Genomic DNA, 21,258 nt, shown 5'->3' on the forward strand with positions numbered 1-21,258 from the left:
CCTCGACAGCAAGATGCTGGATGGTATCAAGGACGATATAAGTTAATAGCTTTTGCAGACCAGAGGTCTATGGATTGCTTTAAAGCTGCATTGATGCTAATTGGTGAAGTTTGGGAAGGAGCCGCTTTGGAGTTAGTCGATAAAAAAGACATACCGGCTAAACCTAGAGCACATGCATGGATACCGGCAAACCCTCCTGATCCTGAGTCAATACTAGAGAGACTAAAAGAATGTAACCCAGATCTTCCAACCGCCGATTGGAAGGTTGGTCGTTTGGATGAGGTGGATGGACCAAGACGACATGCGGTGTTTATATTAAACATAGAGTCGCTGCCACATCTAGCCCAGACCCAAGGACGCGTAAGTTATGGCTTTCATGATATCCATATGAAGGTATACAAAAGCGATCAGCCAAAGGATACCGAAACGGACAAGCCTCCGGTAGAGTCAGCAGTGAAAAAATCTCCTAGCGAAGCCGAAGGAGACATAAAACCTGCAGACTATGGCGAAAATCATATGCGGGAAGTTTCTACAGGCTCAAGCCTCACCAAAGCTGAACCGCGGATTGTTGCGAGAGTCACCGAGATCTGTGAAGAGGAAGCCCTTGATGACTCAATTGAAGCGGCTGATGTGACGGAGGTTGAAAATTTGGATGGTTCTACGGTTCCTCCAGATAAATCTTCACCATTGTAGGGCCGCTTGTGCTGCCTTAAAAGTTCTCCTGATGAAAGGAGACATAGATATAGTATTATTCAAGAACCATACATGTATAAGAACATGATCTGTGAATTAAGCACTCCGGGTTTCAAACTTTTGCATAATACCGGTAACGATATAAATCGAGCATGTATAATTGCTAAAAACGAACTAAACTTGTTTCTGCTTCCTTCATTGAGCAATGCAGACACAGTCGTAGCCAGTCTAGAGATATCCACATGCAAATATTGGGTATCTTCGGTCTACATGGGACATGATAGGGAGATGCCACCCTGTGCCGTTAAGACCTTAGTTGAGGAGTCACTAAAAACAAAGACAAAACTCATTATGGGATGCTATGCAAATGCACATCATAGTATTTGGGGAAGTAGTGATACTAATGCAAGGGGAGAGTCGCTAATAGAGTTTATTTTGCGTACTAACCTCGTAGTTTGCAATAAGGGAGATGCACCAACCTTCGTCACCAGGAACAGACAAGAGGTTTTGGACGTAACGTTGACCTCTCCGGAACTGAATGATAAGATATCTGAGTGGCAAGTTTTGAGGGAACATAGCTTCTCAGATCATCGCTACATCAGTTTCAGATTGGCTGTTCGTACTTCAAAGACCATATTTCCGCCAAATGTTAGGAAAGCTGATTGGAATAGGTATAGGGAATCGTTCAATTTGATGATACCGGAAATGGCGGAGACAAATATGAGCACTGTGCAAGATATCGAACACGCAGTGGAGCGGATTACGAAGGCCTTCAACATTTCACTGAAAGCTGCTTGCCCTAGAGGAAAGCCAAGGGGAAAAAATCGGCCGCCATGGTATACTACGGAGTTAAGTAATATGAGGAAATCCTGCAGGAAGCTCTTTAACAAAGCAAAGTCCACAAGAGCTCCGGAGATTTGGGACACTTACAAGATGAATCTGAGAGAATATAAACGAGAACTGAGAAGGTCTCAACAAAACTCTTGGGATGATTACTGTAGCTGTATTGAGAATACGTCAGAGGCTTCCAGACTACGGAAGGTACTAGCATCCACTAACACCGCACCAGGTTTCATTAAAACATCGGAGGGAAATTGGACAACGTCCAGTGAGGAGACGTTGGAGGTACTTTTGGACACACACTTCCCTGGAAATCAGACGGTTGAACCATGTTCCGGCGGTGTAACAGAGGCTCGGCGATCATTTCCTATCGAGGAAATTGTGTCGGAATCTAGAATAAAATGGGCTTTAAATAGCTTTGGACCATTCAAATCCCCCGGACCTGATGGAATTACTCCGGCGGAGTTACAGGCAGTGGCTGAAAGAATTATCCCCTGGTTGACGGTGATATATAAACAATGTGTAAACTTAGCATATATTCCAGAAAAGTGGAGGGAAACAAAAGTCGTCTTCATACCTAAAGCAGGAAAAGCCTCTCACTCGAGTGCGAAGGATTTCCGACCAATCAGTTTATCCTCATTCCTACTTAAGACCCTGGAGAGGATGATAGACATGTATCTTGGAACTAGCGTGGATTCAAGTTTGCTCTCGAAACGATAGCATGCATACTCGAAGGGCAGGTCTACTGAGACCGCATTGCATGAACTGGTCAGCTTTATTGAAAGCTCACTATCTGTCAAATAATACACAATCGTGGCGTTTCTAGACATCGAAGGGGCGTTCAATAATGTCCATCCGAGCTCGATATTAAATGGACTGACAACTCTGAATGTTGATCCAGGTATACTTAGGCTGTTAGACGAACTTCTAATAAAGAGACGTATTTCAGCCACACTAGGGCAAGCAAACATACAAAGGTATGTGAACAGAGGCACTCCCCAAGGAGGAGTTCTATCACCTCTTCTTTGGAATGTTGCTATAAACAACCTTCTGGTTTCTCTAGAAAAAGAAAGGATAAAAGTGGTGGCATACGCAGATGATGTGGCGCTAGCAGTCAGGGGAAAATTCCCATCCACAATCAGAGATATTATACAGAGAGCTCTCCGGATGACTGAGAAATGGGCGAAAGATAATGGTCTTGGTGTAAATCCAGCAAAGACAGAAATAGTCATGTACTGCAAAGATCGCAAAACTCCCACGGTTAGGCCCATTTCCTTAGGGGGTACTGAAATTCCCTTTGGTGAGTGTGCAAAATACCTTGGCGTTATTTTGGACAGGAAGCTGAATTTTAGGCTTAATATTGAAGAGAGGGCGAGAAAAGCCACGGTAGCTTTGTACTCGTGCAAAAAGGCAATAGGGAAAAAGTGGGGACTAAGACCAAAAATTGTGCATTGGCTATACACGGCAGTGGTTAGACCTATAATGCTATATGGTGTTGTAGTCTGGTGGCCGGCTCTTCAGAAACCGACTTGTTTAGATAAAGTTCAGCGTATGGCGAGCTTATGTATCTCAGGCGCGTTTAGTAAGACAGGAACAGACTCCCTTAATGTCATGCTACATCTATTGCCTTTAGACATTTTGGCCAAACAGTCAGCTGCAACAACGGCTGTGCGGTTGCGCGAGCTATCGCTGTGGTCGCAAAAAATGTACGGTCATAGTTCGGTCCTCAAAGTAATGCCAGATGTGCCTAACGTAGTGGATTACACCCTGGCAAAACCACTTTTCGACAAAAAGTTTGAAACTCTAATTCCCAACAGTGAGGCGTGGTGTACACAGACCCCGGGGAATAAAAGATATATAGATTTCTATACTGATGGCTCCAAATTGAATGGACAAGTGGGGTTCGGAGTATATTCTAAAGATCTGGAAATTCGAATAGCGAAAAGATTACCTAATCACTGTAGTGTTTTTCAGGCTGAAATATTGGCAATAAGAGAGGTGGTGAATTGGCTGAGAAGTAATGTTCCAACAAATATTGGCATTAATATATACTCAGACAGTCAACCTGCAATAAAATCCTTGGACTCTGTGTTCCTTAACTCAAAAACGGCCAAAGACTGCCGCAAATCTCTCAACGAGATGGCTGACCAGTACAATATTCACCTAATATGGGTGCCTGGTCATAGGAACATACCGGGGAACTGTGAAGCAGATGTGTTAGCAAGGCTAGGAACTACCTTACATATTCCAGGGGAACTAGAATCTGTTGGTATGCCTCTGGCCACCTGCAAGCTCTTACTGCGTGAGAAAGCTGTTATGATAGCCAATATTCGATGGGAAAATTGCAAGGGTTGTAACGACACCAAGCAAATATGGCCCCATTTAAACTTAAACCGCACACTAGATATGCTAGTGTTCTCAAGGCGTCAGATAGCACTCCTAATATCTGCTATAACGGGTCGCTGCCTGATAGGCGAATTTGCAAAAACTATAGATGCGAAGTATAATGACTATTGTATAAGCTGTCATGACGTGGAGGAAAAGGAATCAATTAAACACCTCTTGTGTGAGTGTCCTGCTTTTTGTGTAAGGCGTAAGCGAATTTTAGGAGCATATAGCTTTAGATTACTGGCTGACCTGGAATACGTTAACTTAAGCAGTTTGTTAATGTTTTTGGAGCAATCTGGTTGGTTCCATAAAAGTAAATAATAGAGAAGGTTCAGTGGTTAAGACTAGAAGTGCCCATATGTAATAGGTACTTTTAGTTAAATGTGGTATCACAATGGACTGAATAGTCTAAGTGAGCCTGAAATTTAATCGGGCTGCCACTTTAACCTAACCTAACCTAGGCATACACTGGTAAAAAAAACTCTTGGAGGAGCAAATTTCATCCGCTCCGGTTGAAATTTACTACATGGTGAAAGTATATGGTCTCTATAACTATGCGAAAATTGGTCCATATCGGTCAATATTTATATATAGTCCTCATATAAACCGATCCCCAGATTTAACCTTCGGAGCCTCTTGAAAGAACAAAATTCATCCGATCCACCGTGGTGTAATGGTTAGCATTCCCGCCTTGCATACACAAGGCCGTGGGTTCGATTCCTGCTTCGACCGAACACCAAAAAGTTTTTCAGCGGTGGATTATCCCACCTCAGTAATGCTGGGGACATTTCTGAGGGTTTCAAAGCTTCTTTAAATGGTTTCACTGCAATGTGGAACGCCGTTCGGACTCGGCTATAAAAAGGAGGTCCATTGTCATTGAGCTTAACAAGGAATCGGGCAGCACTCAGTGATAAGAGAGAAGTTCACCAATGTGGTATAACAATGGGCTGAATAGTCTAAGTGAACTTGATATATCGGGCTGCCACGTAACCTAAACCTAAACCTAGTATTTGACCTTCAACAGCCATGCAAAAATTGGCTCATATCGGCACATAATTATGTATAGGTCCCATATAAACTGGTTCCTCATGGAGACTCTTGGTGGAGCAAATTTCATTCGACGTTGAAATTTTGTACGTTGTGTTAGTATATGGCCTCCAACAACAACGCTAAAATTGATCTATATCGGTCCATAATTTTTTATGATAGCCCCCATGTAAACCGAACCCAATATTTCACTCCTGGCTCTCTTATTACCGCGCAAATATAATTCAAGAAGTATTTAATTTGCCGTTTTTGTCCAACATATTCTCCGTATGGACTAACTTACAATTTATAAGACAATCTTAAGAAGTTTTAGGATACCTTGCCATCGGCTAGTGTTACCACAACCCATGTAATTCGATTGTGGATTACAGCCTTTAGTAGAAGTTTCTACACAATCCATGGTGGAGGATACAAAACATTCGGCCTGGCCGTATATACACACAAAAAAATTCTGATTCAATCACGAAATTAATTGATCCAATTATTTTTTTTAGTTAAAATGTCTTCAATCACAGAAATGAGAGAATAGATAAAAAATTAATTGAAAGTCAATCAAAAAATTAATTGATCCAATTAAAAAATTAGTTAAAAGTCAATTAAAAAATTAATTGATCCAATTAAAAAACTAATTGATACTATTAATTTTTGCAACTGATTTTTGTTTCAATAGAAAATTTTGTCGAATCAATTAAATTCTTACTTGAATTTAAAACTCAATTAAAACTTTAATTGGAAAAGTTTTTGTAAATTTTTTTTTGTGTTTTGGTGCGATATATAGCCTAGTATTGGAGCAAATTTCATACAATCCGATTGAAATTTAATTACAATGCGCAAACTGGTTCACATACGAGTACACCCAGAGAAGGAATATGATCACCTCAAACATGTTGTAAGAGCAAAATGTTATTTTTGGGTGGTGACCATGTAACACGGTTTTCGCAACCATGTTATTTTCTCGCAAATCATGAATCTGATTTCGGCAAGCAGGTTATATTTGACGAGAAAATAACATTTTAGTGACAAACATGTTACATGGTCACCATACAAAAATACCTTTTGCTCTTGAAACATGTTTGAGGTGATCATATTCCTTCTCTGCGTGTAGTTTCATGATTACCAGGTATACCGGTATGAAGTGAGCGTCAAAATACAAATGTCTCGATAGGGAACATTTATTTTGAACGAGTTTGCTATGACATCTGTGAAAAATATTTAGTAAACATCAAGTCATTGAACAGACAACATCATATTTTGTTATTGTGTTAAAACTATCGAATTTTATACGAGAAAGTGATGATTTGCGGAAAGCATTAATTTTGTGTTATCATTTGAGGAAAAGTGCTGCAGAGTCCAATCAAATGATTGTCGAGCCAAAAAAAATTCCGATTCAATCACGAAATTAATTGATCCAATTAATTTTTTAATTGAAATGTCTTCAATCACAGAAATGATAGTATCAATTAAAAATGTAATTGATCCAATTGAAAAATTAATTGATACTATTACTTTTTGTGATTGATTTTTGTTTCAATAAAAAAAAGTTGAATCAATTAAATTTTTAATTGAATATTTTATAAAACTCAATTAAAATTTTAATTGAAAAATGTTCATGAAATTTTTTTCAGTGTATGGCGATCATGATCTAACAGAAGCAACATGCAAAAGATGGTTTAAACGGTTCAGAAATAATGATTTTAATGAAGAACATGGAAGACCACCAAAAAAGTTTGAAGGCATCGAATTGCAAACGATATTTGATGGAGACTCAAAAGCAAATGGCAACAATGTTAAATGTTGCACAACAAACAATTTCTGACCGTTTAAAAGCTATGGGAAAGATCCAAAAGTGTGGAAAATGGGTGACACATGAAAAAACGTACCGGTATACCTGGTACATATAGACTCACTTTGACTAAAGTGAATTATATATACTGAAAAATATTGTCGTGAGGCCAAAGATTTCTTGTTTGTAAAAACATGAACTACCGAGAAAAATCCCACCCTACTTCAACTCCACTAGGCCACCTAGAAAATATGGCTTTCGGTAGACTGACAAATTCAGGAAATACATGATCCATTACACATGCATACATATATCCCCTCCACGCCTTCTGTAAACAACATAAATTTATTTCTTATATAAATGTAACAAATGAGACATACATGTATTCAATTGTGTTTTTTATTCAATTTCATTATTCAAGGAATTTTATACATCACTCACATTTGTGTGATACGTGTCTTTTTTCTTTATGCCTGCTTCAATGGTTTTGCAATTTTTGATTTCAGGTACGTGCCCGGAGAAAAGTAGCTCTCACCGTCCTTGCATTTGTGGTAATTTTTGGTATTTGTTTCCTGCCCATTCATGTATTTATGCTGTGGTTTTATTACTGGTAAGTATATCAATGTCAAAGTCCCTAAGGGGTTACATTTTGTAAAAATGTAACCACATATCACGTTTAAGTCAACCTAAAAAAATGAAAAGAAAAGTTAAACAAAAAAGTTGTTTATAACCATAAGGTGTTATAAATTGCATTTGGAACATTTTCAGAATTAGTAAAATAATGTATAATTTATATGTGACCTTTGAACCACATACAATATCAATCACTAATCCTGAAGATGAGAATGAATAAGCTCCTTAAATGAAATTTCAATAAAAAAATTGTTTGCAAAAAGGATTGCCATAAACTATGAATTTTTGTAGCCAATGTATGGAGCCTTTCAAAATGGAAGTAAACAAGCTATTGGGTAAACAAACAGTTTGTCCATAGATAAACTTCAATGTGTGTTTGTGAATTAATATGTGTGTTTGTCTACATTTGAGCCGAATGGAAAATGGAGATTTAGAATCGCTAAATCCACAGTACATGGAAGTATTTCCACTCGTTTACTTTTGATACAAAAAAATGGAGAATTTGTAATGGGTTTGTTATTGTATGAAACCATCTATCTACACTCAGAGAAGGAATATTATTATCCCAAACATATTTTAAGAGCAAAATGTTATTTTTGGACGGTGAACATGGAACATGTTTGCCGCAACCATGTCATCTTCTTGAAAATTATGTATCTGATTTCGTCGATCATGTATATGCTTGCGACAAAAATGTTCCATGTTCATCGTCTCAAAATAACATTTTGCTCTTGAAACATGTTTGGGGGTGATCATGTCCCTTCTCTGCGTGTATATAGCGTGGGGAGCAAAACCGAGTGCATGTTTACCATTTAGGAGTATGCTTTAATAAAAAAACGTTTATTGAGTCCAATTGCAACACACACACATATATATATATATATATATATATATATATATATATATATATATATATATATATATATATATATATGGTAGTTCCTAGCCTTGCTAACTCATCCGCTTCGCAGTTCCCCGGTATGTTCCTATGGCCAGGCACCCATATTAGGTGAATATTGTACTGCTCACCCATATCGTTGGGAGATTTGCGGCAGTCGATAGCCGTTTTCGAGTTAAGGAACACAGAGTCCAAGGATTTTATTGCAGGTTGACTGTCTGAGTATATATTAATGCCAACAATTTTTGGAACATTACTTCTCAGCCAATTCGCCACCTCTCTTATTGCTAATATTTCAGCCTGAAAAACACTACAGTGATTAGATAATCTTTTCGCTATTCGAAGTTCCAGATCTTTAGAATATACTCCGAAACCCACTTGTCCATCCGATTTGGAGCCATCAGTGCAGTCTGTGCACACAACGCCTCACTGTTGGGAATTAGAGTTTCAAACTTTTTGTCGAAAAGTGGTTTCGCCAGAGTGTAATCCACTACGTTAGGCACATCTGACATTATTTTGAGGACCGAACTGTGACCGTAACTTTTTTCCGACCACAGCGATAGCTCGCGCAACCGCACAGCCGTTGTTGCAGCTGACTGTTTGGCCAAAATGTCTAAAGGCAATAGATGCAGCATGACATTAAGGGAATCTGTTCCTGTCTTACTGAATGCGCCTGAGATACACAAGCACGCCATACTCTGAACTTTATCTAAAACTGTAGGTTGCTGAAGTGCCGGCCACCAGACTACAACACCATATAGCATTATAGGTCTACCACTGCCGTGTATAGCCAATGCACATGTTTTGGTCTTAGTCCCCACTTTTTCCCTATTGCCTTTTTGCACAAGTAAAAAGCTACCGTGGCTTTTCTCGCCCTCTCTTCAATATTAAGCCTAAAATTCAGCTTCCTGTCCAGAATAACGCCAAGGTATTTTGCACACTCACCAAAGGGAATTTCAATACCCCCTAAGGATATGGGCTCAACCGTGGGAGTTTTGCGATCTTTGCAGTACATGACTAATTTTGTCTTTGCAGGATTTACTCCAAGACCATTCTCTTTCGCCCATTTCTCAGTCATCCAGAGGGCTCTCTGTATAACATCTCTGATTGTGGATGGGAATTTTCCCCTTTTATCCTTTATTTTTCTAGGGAAACCAGAAGGTTATTTGTGGCAACATTCCAAAGAAGAGGTGATAGAACTCCTCCTTGGGGAGTGACTCTGTTCACATACCTTTGTATGTTACCTTGTCCTAGTGTGACCGAAATACGTCTCCTCATTAGCAGTTCGTCTAGCAGGCTAAGTATACCCGAATCAACATTCAGAGTTGCCAGTCCATTTAATATCGAGCTCTGATTGATGTTATTGAATGCCCCCTCGATGTCTAGAAACGCCACGATTGTGTATTCATTGACAGATAGTGAGCTTTCAATAAAGCTGACTAGTTCATGCAAATCGGTCTCAGTAGACCTGCCCTTCGAGTATGCATGCTGTCGTTTCGAGAGCAAACTTGAATCGACGCTAGTTCTAAGATAAATGTCTATTATCCTCTCCAGAGTCTTAAGTATCCTCACTTAAGACTCTCCAGAGTCTTAAATATCCTCACTTAAGACTCTCCAGAGTCTTAAGTATCCTCACTTAAGACTCTCCAGAGTCTTAAGTGAGGATAAGCTGATTGGTCGGAAATCCTTCGCACTCGAGTGAAAGGCTTTTCCCGCTTTCGGTATGAAAACGACTTTTGTTTCCCTCCACTTTTCTGGAATATATGCTAAGTTTATACATCATTTATATATCATCGTCAACCAAGGGATAATTCTTTCAGTCACTGCTTGTAACTCCGCCGTAGTAATTCCATCAGGTCCGGGGGATTTTAATGAACCAACGCTATTTAACGCTCATTTTATTCTAGATTCCGATACAATTTCCTCGATAGGAAATGACCGCTGAGCCACTGTGGCACCGCCAGAACATGGTTCAACCTCCAGTGTCTACCCAATTGCCCTCCGATGTTTTAATGAAACCTGGAGCGGAGTTAGTGGGTGCTAGAACCTTCCGTAGTCTGGAAGCCTCGGACGTATTCTCAATACTGCTGTAGTAATTATTCCAAGAGTTATGCTGAGTCTTTCTCAGTTCTCGCTTGTATCCTCTCAGATTCTTCTTGTAAGCGTCCCAATCCTCAGGAGCTCTGGTGGACTTTGCTTTTTTAAAGAGCTGCCTTCAGGATTTCCTCGTATTACGATTTTTCCCCCTTGGCTTCCCTTCCCTCTAGGGCATGCAGCTTTCAGTGAGATGTTGAAGGCCTTAGTAATCCTCTCCACTGCGTGTTCGATATCATGCACAGTGCTCATATTTGTCTCTGGTATTTCCGGTATCATCATATCGAACGATTCCCTATACATCTTCCAATCAGCTTTCCTAACATTTGGCGGAAATAGGGTCTATGTTGTACGAACAGCCAATCTGAAACTGATGTAGCGATGATCTGAGAAGCTATGTTCCCACAAAACTTGCCACTCAGATATCTTATCATTCAATTCCGGAGAGGCCAATGTGACGTCCAAAACCTCTTGCCTGTTTTTTGGTGACGAAGGTTGGTGCATCTCCCTTATTGCAAACTACCAGGTTATAAACTCTATTATCGACTCTCCACTTGCATTAGTATCACTACTTCACCAAATACTATGATGTGCATTTGCATCGCATCCCATAATGAGTTTTGTCTTTGTTTTCAGTGACTCCTCAACTAAGATCTTAACGGCACATGGAGGCATCTCCCTATCATGTCCTATGTAGACCGAATATACCAAGTATTTGCATTTGGATATCTCTAAACTAGCAGAAACAAGTTTAGTTCGTTCTTAGCAATTATACATGCTCGATTTTATCGGTATTATGCAAAAGTTTGAAACCCGATGTGCTCAATTAACAGATCTTATTCTTATATATTTATGGTTCTTTAATAAGAATTATATCTATGTCTCCTTTCATCAGGAGAAATTTTAAGGCAGCACAAGCGGCCTTACAATGGTGAAGATTTATCTGGAGGAACCGTAGAACCATCCAAATTTACAAGGAAAATGTGGGTATTTTGGCCAATTTTGCCGAAATCACAAAAAAAAAAAAAAAAAATATATATATATATATATATATATATATATATATATATATATATATATATATATATATATATATATATATATATATATATATATATATATATATATATATATATATATATATATATATATATATATATATATATATATATATATATATATATATATATATATATATATATATATATATATATATATATATATATATATATATATATATATATATATATATATATGGGAGTTACATACAGAACAAAATTTCCGTAGTTAAACTAACACTAAGTTTAACATTATTTTATTGGAAAAAAATTATTTGCTAGTAGTTAAATTTTATTATTTGTTTCGAAATTTTCAACAGCTTCATGAAATTTTACTTTTTTAAGTATGTCTCAAAAATGTTATGAACTAAACGTAGGTATAAAGTTCAATGACCGTACACATAAGTTCAATATGAACTAAAGCTAAAGAAGATTTTCGTACGATTCCCAAAAATAGTAAGAATGAACTACTGTATGGTTAAAATGATCATGGTTTGGCGCCAATGATTTTCTTCTTTACTTTTAGATAATTTTTTCTTCTATGAGAGGATGTAATTTCGTGAACTGCAGTTAAAAAGTACAACGGGGCATTAAATTTTCCTGATGAGTTGGCAAGGCTAGGGACTACCTTACATATTCCAGGGGAACTAGAATTTGTTGGTATGCCCCTAGGTACCTGCAAGCTCATGCTGCGTGAGAAGACTGTTATGATGGCAAATGTTCGATGGGAGAATTTCAAGGCTGTAACGACACCAAGCAAATATGGCCCCATTTCAACTTAAACCGCACACTAGATATGCTAATGTTTTCGAGACGTCAGATATCACTCCTGATATCTGCTATAACGGGCCGCTGCCTGATAGGCGATTTTGCAAAAACTATTGGCGCGAGGTATAATGACTATTGTATGAGCTGTCATGATGCGGAGGAAAAAGAATCAATTAAACACCTCTTGTGTGAGTGTCATGCATTTTATGTAAAGCGCAAGCAACTTTTAGGAGCATATAGCTTCAGATTACTGGCGGATCTGGAAAACGTTAACTTAAGCAGTCTGCTAATGTTTTTGGAACAATCTGGTTGGTTCATCAAAGAAAAATAATCGAGAAGGTTCAGCGGTTAAAACTAGAAGTGCCCATATGTAATAGGTACTTTTAGTTAATGTGGTATCACAATGGACTGAATAGTCTAAGTGAGCCTGAATCTTAATCGGGCTGCCACTTTAACCTAACTTAACCTAACAAAAGACCATAAATTTTCAATGGGATTGAGATCGGGGCTTTGTAGTGGTCATTTTAGCATTTGAAAACTTTACTCAGACAACCATTTTTTTTACTACTTTGTAAGTATGGTTGGGTTTTCCGCCTTGTTGAAAAACAACATGCTCCTCAAGGTTGGCGCAAACCTACACAAAGGTAGGAAAATTTGATTGAAAAATGTCAAGGTAGTCTCCTTTTTTCATGATTCATTATTATTAACCAGCGGCCAAGTTTGTCACCATCCCAATACCATGAGTCTTCCCCCTCCATGTTTAATGGTTTCCGCAAAGTGGGATTTTTGGTGTTTGGTGTTTGGCCGTTATCAGGTCATTAATATTCTGAGGTCGTTAGCAGTAGTTCTTTTGCATCGGGTGGAAAATGGTTTATTTTTGTTTCACATGATCATATAACTTATTTCCTGTCATCAAAGGTCCACTCTTTGGGGGCTAATCTAGACATTTTCTATTTAGTAAAGATTGCAAAAAGTGAAAACATTCACTCGGTTTTGCTTCCCACTGTATATAAAATTCAAAGTATGTTTGTTTATTTGTTTGTTCCGGGTAAGCTCGGAGACAGCTGGACCGATTTACTTAAAATTTTCAGAGAACGTAGAGGGTGATCATGTGGTGAAAATAGGGTACCTTAGTTTTTGATATCTGGTGGGATAAAGGGATCTCCTCCTTGCGCGACTTGTTTCAAAAATGGAGCAAAGTTCTCCGCTTTGCGGGTAATTTACAAGGAAGTTTAGGGCTGATTATAAAGACCCGCTACTTTAGGAGGAGGGTAACCTCGAACTTTGTCCAAGTACTGTGAAAAAACACAACTTCTCTGATTTACTTGAGATTTACAGAGAACATGCCGTGAGGTTATGAAATTACTATGGATTACCTAATTTTTTAATATTTGGCCCTTGCCGGACTTTTTGAAAGTTGGAATAAAATTATCCGATTTGAACGGCTACTTTATTTTTCGATATTTGGATGGCGAGAGGGACTTCCCTTTGCCCGAAAGTACAGTGCAAAACATAAATTTTCCGACTTACTGAAATCTTACGAAGAACCTGGGTGAGGTTATGAAATTTATGTGAGGTACCAGATTTATTAATATTTAGTCCTGGAAAAATAAAAGGGAAACCACCGATTTTTCCAATTTTCATGAAATTTACAGAGGACGTTGGCGAGGTTATGAAATCAATTTGGTGTACATGATTATTGGGTATTTGGATGGCGAGGTTCTCCATGCCCCCACACTTGGAAACATGAAGGAAAGTTTTAAGATTTCCTTGGAATTATCTGGGAAGATCAAGGGTGCTGCCCTTACCGGAGAAAGTGATGTCTCTTTAAAAAAATAGAGCAAAATCTAACCTTCTTCGATTTACTTGAAATTTACAGGGAACGATATTTGGTTGGGGAATGGGATTACACGCAGAGAAGGAATATGATCACCTCAAACATGTTTCAAGAGCAAAATGTTATTTTTGTATGGGACCATGTAACATGTTTGTCACTAAAATGTTATTTTCTCGTCAAATATAACATGCTTGCCGAAATCAGATACATGATTTCCGAGAAAATAACATGGTTGCGAAAACCATGTTACATGGTCACCACCCAAAAATAACATTTTGCTCTTAAAACATGTTTGAGGTGATCATATTCCTTCTCTGGGTGTAGTGACATCAACTTTTTCAATTTACTTGGAATGTACAGAGACAATTGCACTCAAAAAAAAAATGAACCCTCTATTTCACTACGGCAAATTTAACTTTATTTTAGTTCATGGAATTATAATTTTTGGAGAAAGTGTCCTATAGTCTAGGTTAGGTTAGGTGGCAGCCCGATCAGGCTCACTTAGACTATTCAGTCCATTGTGATACCACATTGGTGAACTTCTCTCTTATCACTGAGTGCTGCCCGATTCCATGTTAAGCTCAATGACAAGGGACCTCCTTTTTATAGCCGAGTCCGAACGGCGTTCCACATTGCAGTGAAACCACTTAGAGAAGCTTTGAAACCATCAGAAATGTCACCAGCATTACTGAGGTGGGATAATCCACCGCTAAAAAACTTTTTGGTGTTCGGTCGAAGCAGGAATCGAACCAGTGATGCCATGCGTAGGGAAAAATCCTTTTTTGTAGGGATTTTTTCCTAAAATTGCATCGGTAGGGAAAAAAGGACAGATTTTTCATTTTTTTCTACAAATGTTGGGAATTTTTCCAATTTCCATAGTTTACTACATTTTGCAACAAGAAGAGTACTTTTCTTTAATATTCCAGATATTTGAAGATCCAAAATATATGGTAGTCAAAGCTTCAACTAATGGAATACGCGATTCACCGTTAACGATGTTATTGTAATGATTTTATTTAGAAAAGTTCAAAAGATGTGTTTGCATTGGTATTTAATTACAAATGCGTAAATAGATTTCATTTGCAGGAATAAACGCTTCCATTAAGGTTCATAAACAGATGATGGCTTCCTCAACTTGGTGCCTCTCAATATTTTCTAACACAAAGATCACTTGCAGTGCATACGCGGATTCGTGTATATAAATGTAGGATTACATATTATTACAATACATATAGCCTATTGGACATGAAGATTAAGGAAATTAGTACTATTAAGTTACTGAAAAGAACTTGTTCAATAAGCTCGAATAAGTATTGTAATAATATGTAGTTTAAATGACTTGGACATTAAGCAGTCCTGCATTGGTGTCAGGCTAACATAAAAATAGTAAATGTATGATTTTTATTCCGGAATATCTTCAAAAACTGCTTTACAACTGTTACATTCACAACAGTTTTTAATGTTTCAGAAAAATGTCATCTAGTGAAGAAAATAACATAAAACCATTCCAACAAAATTTAGAAAATAGCCTTTTTGACCAAATTGGCTCACTGTTGACTTAAAGGGTTGGCTGTAGAGGCGGTCGAAAATGACGATTTTAAATACCAATGCTTGTGGAAAGTTCGTAAATTGTAGAAATCTGACCTGAAGAAACACGCGGCCATTAAAGTCCACAAGAAAAATGTTGGTAGTGTTAAAAATGAGCAATGATGTTGCAATGGTCGAAGTCCGAATAAAAATGTGATATTATTGAACATTTGGTCCCTTTATTGACGGATATAATCCCTGAGTATTAATTTTAAAGAAATTGAATTCAATATAAAATATTTGTTATTTTCTTGCCAAATTTGTTTGGATTTAGTACCGTAGGGAAAAATGTAGGGAAAACAAATGTTTGGCGTAGGGAAAAAAAGGGAATTTTTGGGAGCCACGTAGGGAATTTTCAAAAAACTTCCTGGCATCACTGAATCGAACCCACGACCTTGTGTATGCAAGGCAGGCATGCTAACCATTGCACCACGGTGGATCCCTATAGTCTAATAATTTTTTGTCGTACATTAGTTAAATGAATTAAAAAATGGGAAAAAATTATACGCAAATGAAGCATAAAGATTTACAAAATTCGTACTAATCACAAAATAGTTCATTATTTCTATAAATTTGTAAATTTTACTACAAATGCGCCCATCTTGAACTTCGTATGGCACTAACGACATTCTTGCAATTTTGAGCTCCAATTTTTTCCTTCAATTTGAATTTGAATTTGTCGAAAAATATTTACTTATGTTTCTGGCTGATCGGCCGCTTGTAATACAGTTTAGTTAGAATGTTCTAAAAATAATCTAAATTTTCTAAAATTAACCAAAATTTTTCTTCCTGGTGGGTTCACTGTTTTTTCAGTGTGGGTAGTTTGTGAAATGAATATCGGGTAGGAGGGGGGAGGGTTCCCTTTTGCCCAATTTTTTGAAAATTGAAATTGTGAATTTATCTTAATCGAAATTTCTTTATATAAATGGAAAAGTTCCTTAACATTGTGTAAATTGGTTGTCCTGAAATTTAGATTGCATAATCTTTCATAATACATAACATTTTTTTCATTGTATAATTCTGAAATAACTTCTATTTAGATACTCACTATCCTAAAAATAATTTTATTTTATCCTAAAAATAATTTTATTGTAAATCATTCCTTGTAATTCAATGTTCACCATACTAACTCAGTTTATCTACTATAGAAAAAATTATTTGCATACTTTTAGGCAGTAAATGTGTCCTTCGAAAATATTATATGTACAAAACGAGAAATTGCTGACAAATACATATACGTCTCGTTAACTCGATTTTTTGTTAAGACATCAATCATTGCCACAAACTTAAAAAGGAAAAGTAGAAACAGCACTAAGTTGGGCCGGGCCGAATCTTAAATACCCACCACCATGAACCAAATATTAGGGTTTCCTTTCAAATTTCAGGAGGGCTTGAGGACACTTCCCGAAGATAAATTTAAAGATTTCACCTATGAGGACTATATCAGATTCTGGATTTTTAAGAACCATTTTTGTTTGAGTTTTAGAGGAATCATTAACATCTCTTGTAAGTGTGCAAGAAAATTATAAAATAACGTCTTGATTTGAAATCTTAAATCTGTAGATTTTCCCCCGAGAAGTAAAATCTGGAAATTTTACATTGAGTTTCAAGCAATTTTCATGATCAGTGCGCCTTCTACACCCTCAAGAAGTGAAGTCGGTCTATATGGAGGTATTACCAAATGGACCGATAAAAACCTAATCCGATACACGTTTTTGTGAGCCTAAAATACAAGAATATTTACAATTTCAGGCAAATCGGATAAAAACTACGATTTCTAGAAACCCAAGGAGTAAAACCGGGAGATCGTTCTTATGGGGGCTATACTAAAATATGGACCGAAGCTCACCGTTTTCGGCACACCTCTTTATGGCCCGAAAATACCTCTAGATTTTCAATTTCAAGCAAATTTGATAAAAACTTTGGATTCTAGAAGCCCAAGACCCCAAATCGGGAGGTCGGTTTATATGGGCACCATACCAAAACATGGACCGATGCTCACCATTTTTGGCACACCTCTTTACGGTTCTAAAGTACCTCTCGATTTCCAAATTCAGATAAATTGGATAAAAAGTGCGGTTTCTATAAGCCCAAGAAGTAAAATCGGGAGATCGGTCTATATGGTGGCTATACCAAAACATGGACCGATACTCACCATTTTCGGCACACCTCTTTATGGTCCTAAAATACCTCTAGATTTCCAATTTCAGACAAATTGGATAAAAACTACGGTTTCTATAAGCCCAAGACCCCGAAAATACCTCTAGATTTCCAATTTTAGGCAAATAGGATAAAAACTTCGGATTCTAGAAGCCCAAGAAGTAAAATCGGGAAATCGGTCAAAATGGGGGCTATACCAAAATATGGGCCGATACTCACCATTTTCGGCACACCTCTTTATGGTCCTAAAATACCTCTAGATTTCCAATTTCAGACAAATTGGATAAAAACTACGGTTTCTATAAGCCCAATACCCCAAATCGGGAAGTCGTTTTATATGGGGACCATACCAAAACATGGACCGATACTCACAATTTTTGGCACACGTATTTGTAGTTCTACAATACCTCTAGATTTCCAATTTCAGGTAAATTGAATAAAAACTGCGGTTTCTATACGCCCAATAAGTAAAATCGGGAGATCGGTCTATATGGGGGCTATACCAAAACATGGACCGATACTCACCATCTTTGGCGCACCTCTTTATGATCCTAAAATACCTCTAGATTTCCAATTTCAGACAAATTGGATAAAAACTACGATTTCTATAAGCCCATGACCCCAAATCGGGAGGTCGGTTTATATGGGGACTATATCAAAACCTGGACCGATATAGCCCATCTTCGAACTTGACCTGCTTGCAGACAAAATACGAGTTTGTGCAAAATTTCAGCACGATTGCTTCATTATTGAAGACTGTAGCGTGATTACAACAGACAGACAGACGGACATCGTTATATCGTCTTAGAATTTCTCCCTGATCAAGAATATATATATACTTTATATAGTCGGAAATCGATATTTCGATGTGTTACAAACGGAATGACAAACTTATTATACCCCCGTCACCATTCTATGGTGGTGGGTGTAATAAAAATTGGTACACTGTGGTATCACAATGGACTGAATAGTCTAAGTGAGCCTTATACATCGGGCTGCCAGCTAACCTAACCTAACCTACACTATGATATAAAAGTGGCACAAAAAAGCAAATGCCAGATACCAATCTCCACAAGCCTAACTAAAATTATGTTTCATTTCATTTAGTTGCCCAAGAAAAAAGTAGCAGCTCACACATAAATGTGGCAAATTTGCCACAAAAAAATGTGGCACAACGGCAACACTTGATTATCTTTGAAAAATTTTTACCAAACTAAAGTTGCTCTACTCATAATGCTATAATTCATAATGGGAGAAGCGTTGCTTTCGTGCATATTTAGTGCTCTATAAAATTTGAGATAGTTGAATTTCCCATTTTGAATTAATTTATTTTTCTTTGAAAATTCTAAGTTATAACACTTATAAATAGTAATCTTAGTAAATGAATATACAAGTGTTAATCATAAATTTATTGTTACCAATAAAAATAAATTTCAAAATATTCAACTTAATTGGCAAAATTTATTTCACAGTTTATGGTTATCATGTTTTATTATTTTATCCTTTTGTAGGAAAAAAACCCCAACATTTATTTATTTTACTACAATAACCTGTTAAAAATTCACTGTATTTGTAGCCTTATCCTTATCAATGATTTTTATTACCTTTACAGGCCAACCGCCCAAGAAGATTACAATTCCTTTTGGCATGTGTTACGTATCGTGGGATTCTGCATGTCCTTTGCCAACAGTTGTGCAAATCCAGTGGCCCTGTATTTTGTGAGCGGTGCCTTTCGCAAACATTTCAATAGGTATTTGTTCATCCATATCGAAACCGATGTATGATAACCTGCAAAAAATCAATAATTTGATAAAAAAAAATCAAAATTACTTCACCTCACATTTCCACGAAAATCAAAAAAAAAAAAAAAAGACAAATAGAAATCATTGACCAAAACATTATGGCAAAGATAATGGAAAGAAATATATATTGAAATTTTTAAAATGCCAGAATAGATTATGCCAATTTACAACCATAAATAACAGTTTTTTTTTTTTTGCTTTTTGCTCTCTATTGATTTGCCATAAGGATAACACAATAATACCTAAAAATCTTTAACAAAAATGTACTGTGCTCGAAAAGAGAGAAAAAAACCCCAAACATTTGTAAACAAAAAAGAATTTAATACACAGATATACTTGAATATTTTAAATACATCAGTTTTATGCGTTTTCTTTAACTTTCATTCAATTTTTATATATTTTGGTTTACATTTTGGGTATAGTTTTAAGTAAAAACCTAAAAAATGGCACGTTAGCATTAGCGTAGCTTAGAATTTTCTCTATGGGAGCTAAACCCTACACGTATCATTGAGATTCTAAATTCACGATTTTTCGCGAGATCGGGTTATATGGGGGCTATACCAAAACATGGCTTACTTATTTATGTACCCAAAATAATTCTAGGTTTTGCATTTGACGCAAATCGGATAAAAATTTGGATGTCTGGACGATTAATAAACCAGCATAAATGAGTTTCCAAAAACAAAGATTGGGTTGCGGTAACACTTGCCGATGGAGGTATCTTAAAACTTCCTACCACCATAATATATACCACATAGTCCATACGTGGTATATATTAAACTAAAAAAGGCCGATCAAATACGTATATAATTAAGTTTAAAGTTTCTATTGAAATAAAATTTTGAAATTTTTTTCTATTGGAAAAAAATTTCTATAGAAATAAAATTTTAACAAAATTTTCTATAGAAATAAAATTTTGACAACATTTTCTATAGAAATAAAATTTTGACAAAATTTTCTATAGAAATACCATTTTGACTAAATTTTCTATAAAAATAAAATTTTTGTTGATTATTTTTGGCTTGAGTGGCAACCGTGATTATGAACCGATATGGACCAATTTTTGTGTGATTGGGGATCGGATATATATATATATATATATATATATATATAACTATAGACCGATATGAACCAATTTTGGCATGGTTTTTAGCGCCCATATACTAACACCACGTTGCAAATGTCAACCGGATCGGACGAATTTTGCTCCTACAAGAGGCTCTGGAGATCAAACTTGGGGAACGGTTTACATGGGGGCTATATATAATTACATGGGGGCTATATATAATTATGGACCGATATGGACCAATTTTGCATGGTTGTTAGAGACCATATAACACCATGTACCAAATTTCAACCAAATCGGATGAATTTTGCTCCTCCAAGAGGTTCCCGAGGTCAAATCTGGGGATCGATTTATATGGGGGCTATATATAATTATGGACCGATATGGACCAATTCTTTCGTATTCGTTAGAGACCACATTCTAACACCACGTTCCAAATTTCAACCGGATCGGATGAATTTTGCTCCTCCAAGGGGCTCCGGAGGTCAAATCTGGGAATCGGTTTATATGGGGGCTACATATAATTACGGACCGATATGGACCAATTCTTGCATGGTTATTAGAGACCCTATACTAACACCACGTACCAAATTTCAACCGAATC

General features: G+C 36.9%; 1 protein-coding gene across 1 annotated transcript in view; it reads left to right on the forward strand.

Moving 5' to 3' along the window:
• Positions 1-21,258, forward strand: part of CCHa1-R (CCHamide-1 receptor) — a 108,389-nt gene that overhangs the window by 72,534 nt on the left and 14,597 nt on the right. The window contains exons 5-6 of the mRNA XM_075312131.1: positions 7,258-7,361; positions 19,399-19,536. Of these exons, the coding sequence (XP_075168246.1) occupies positions 7,258-7,361; positions 19,399-19,536 (242 nt within the window). The remainder of the gene's footprint in view (positions 1-7,257; positions 7,362-19,398; positions 19,537-21,258) is intronic.

This window comes from Haematobia irritans, chromosome 5, assembly GCF_050003625.1.
Source record: "Haematobia irritans isolate KBUSLIRL chromosome 5, ASM5000362v1, whole genome shotgun sequence".
Taxonomy (NCBI): Eukaryota; Metazoa; Arthropoda; class Insecta; order Diptera; family Muscidae; genus Haematobia; species Haematobia irritans.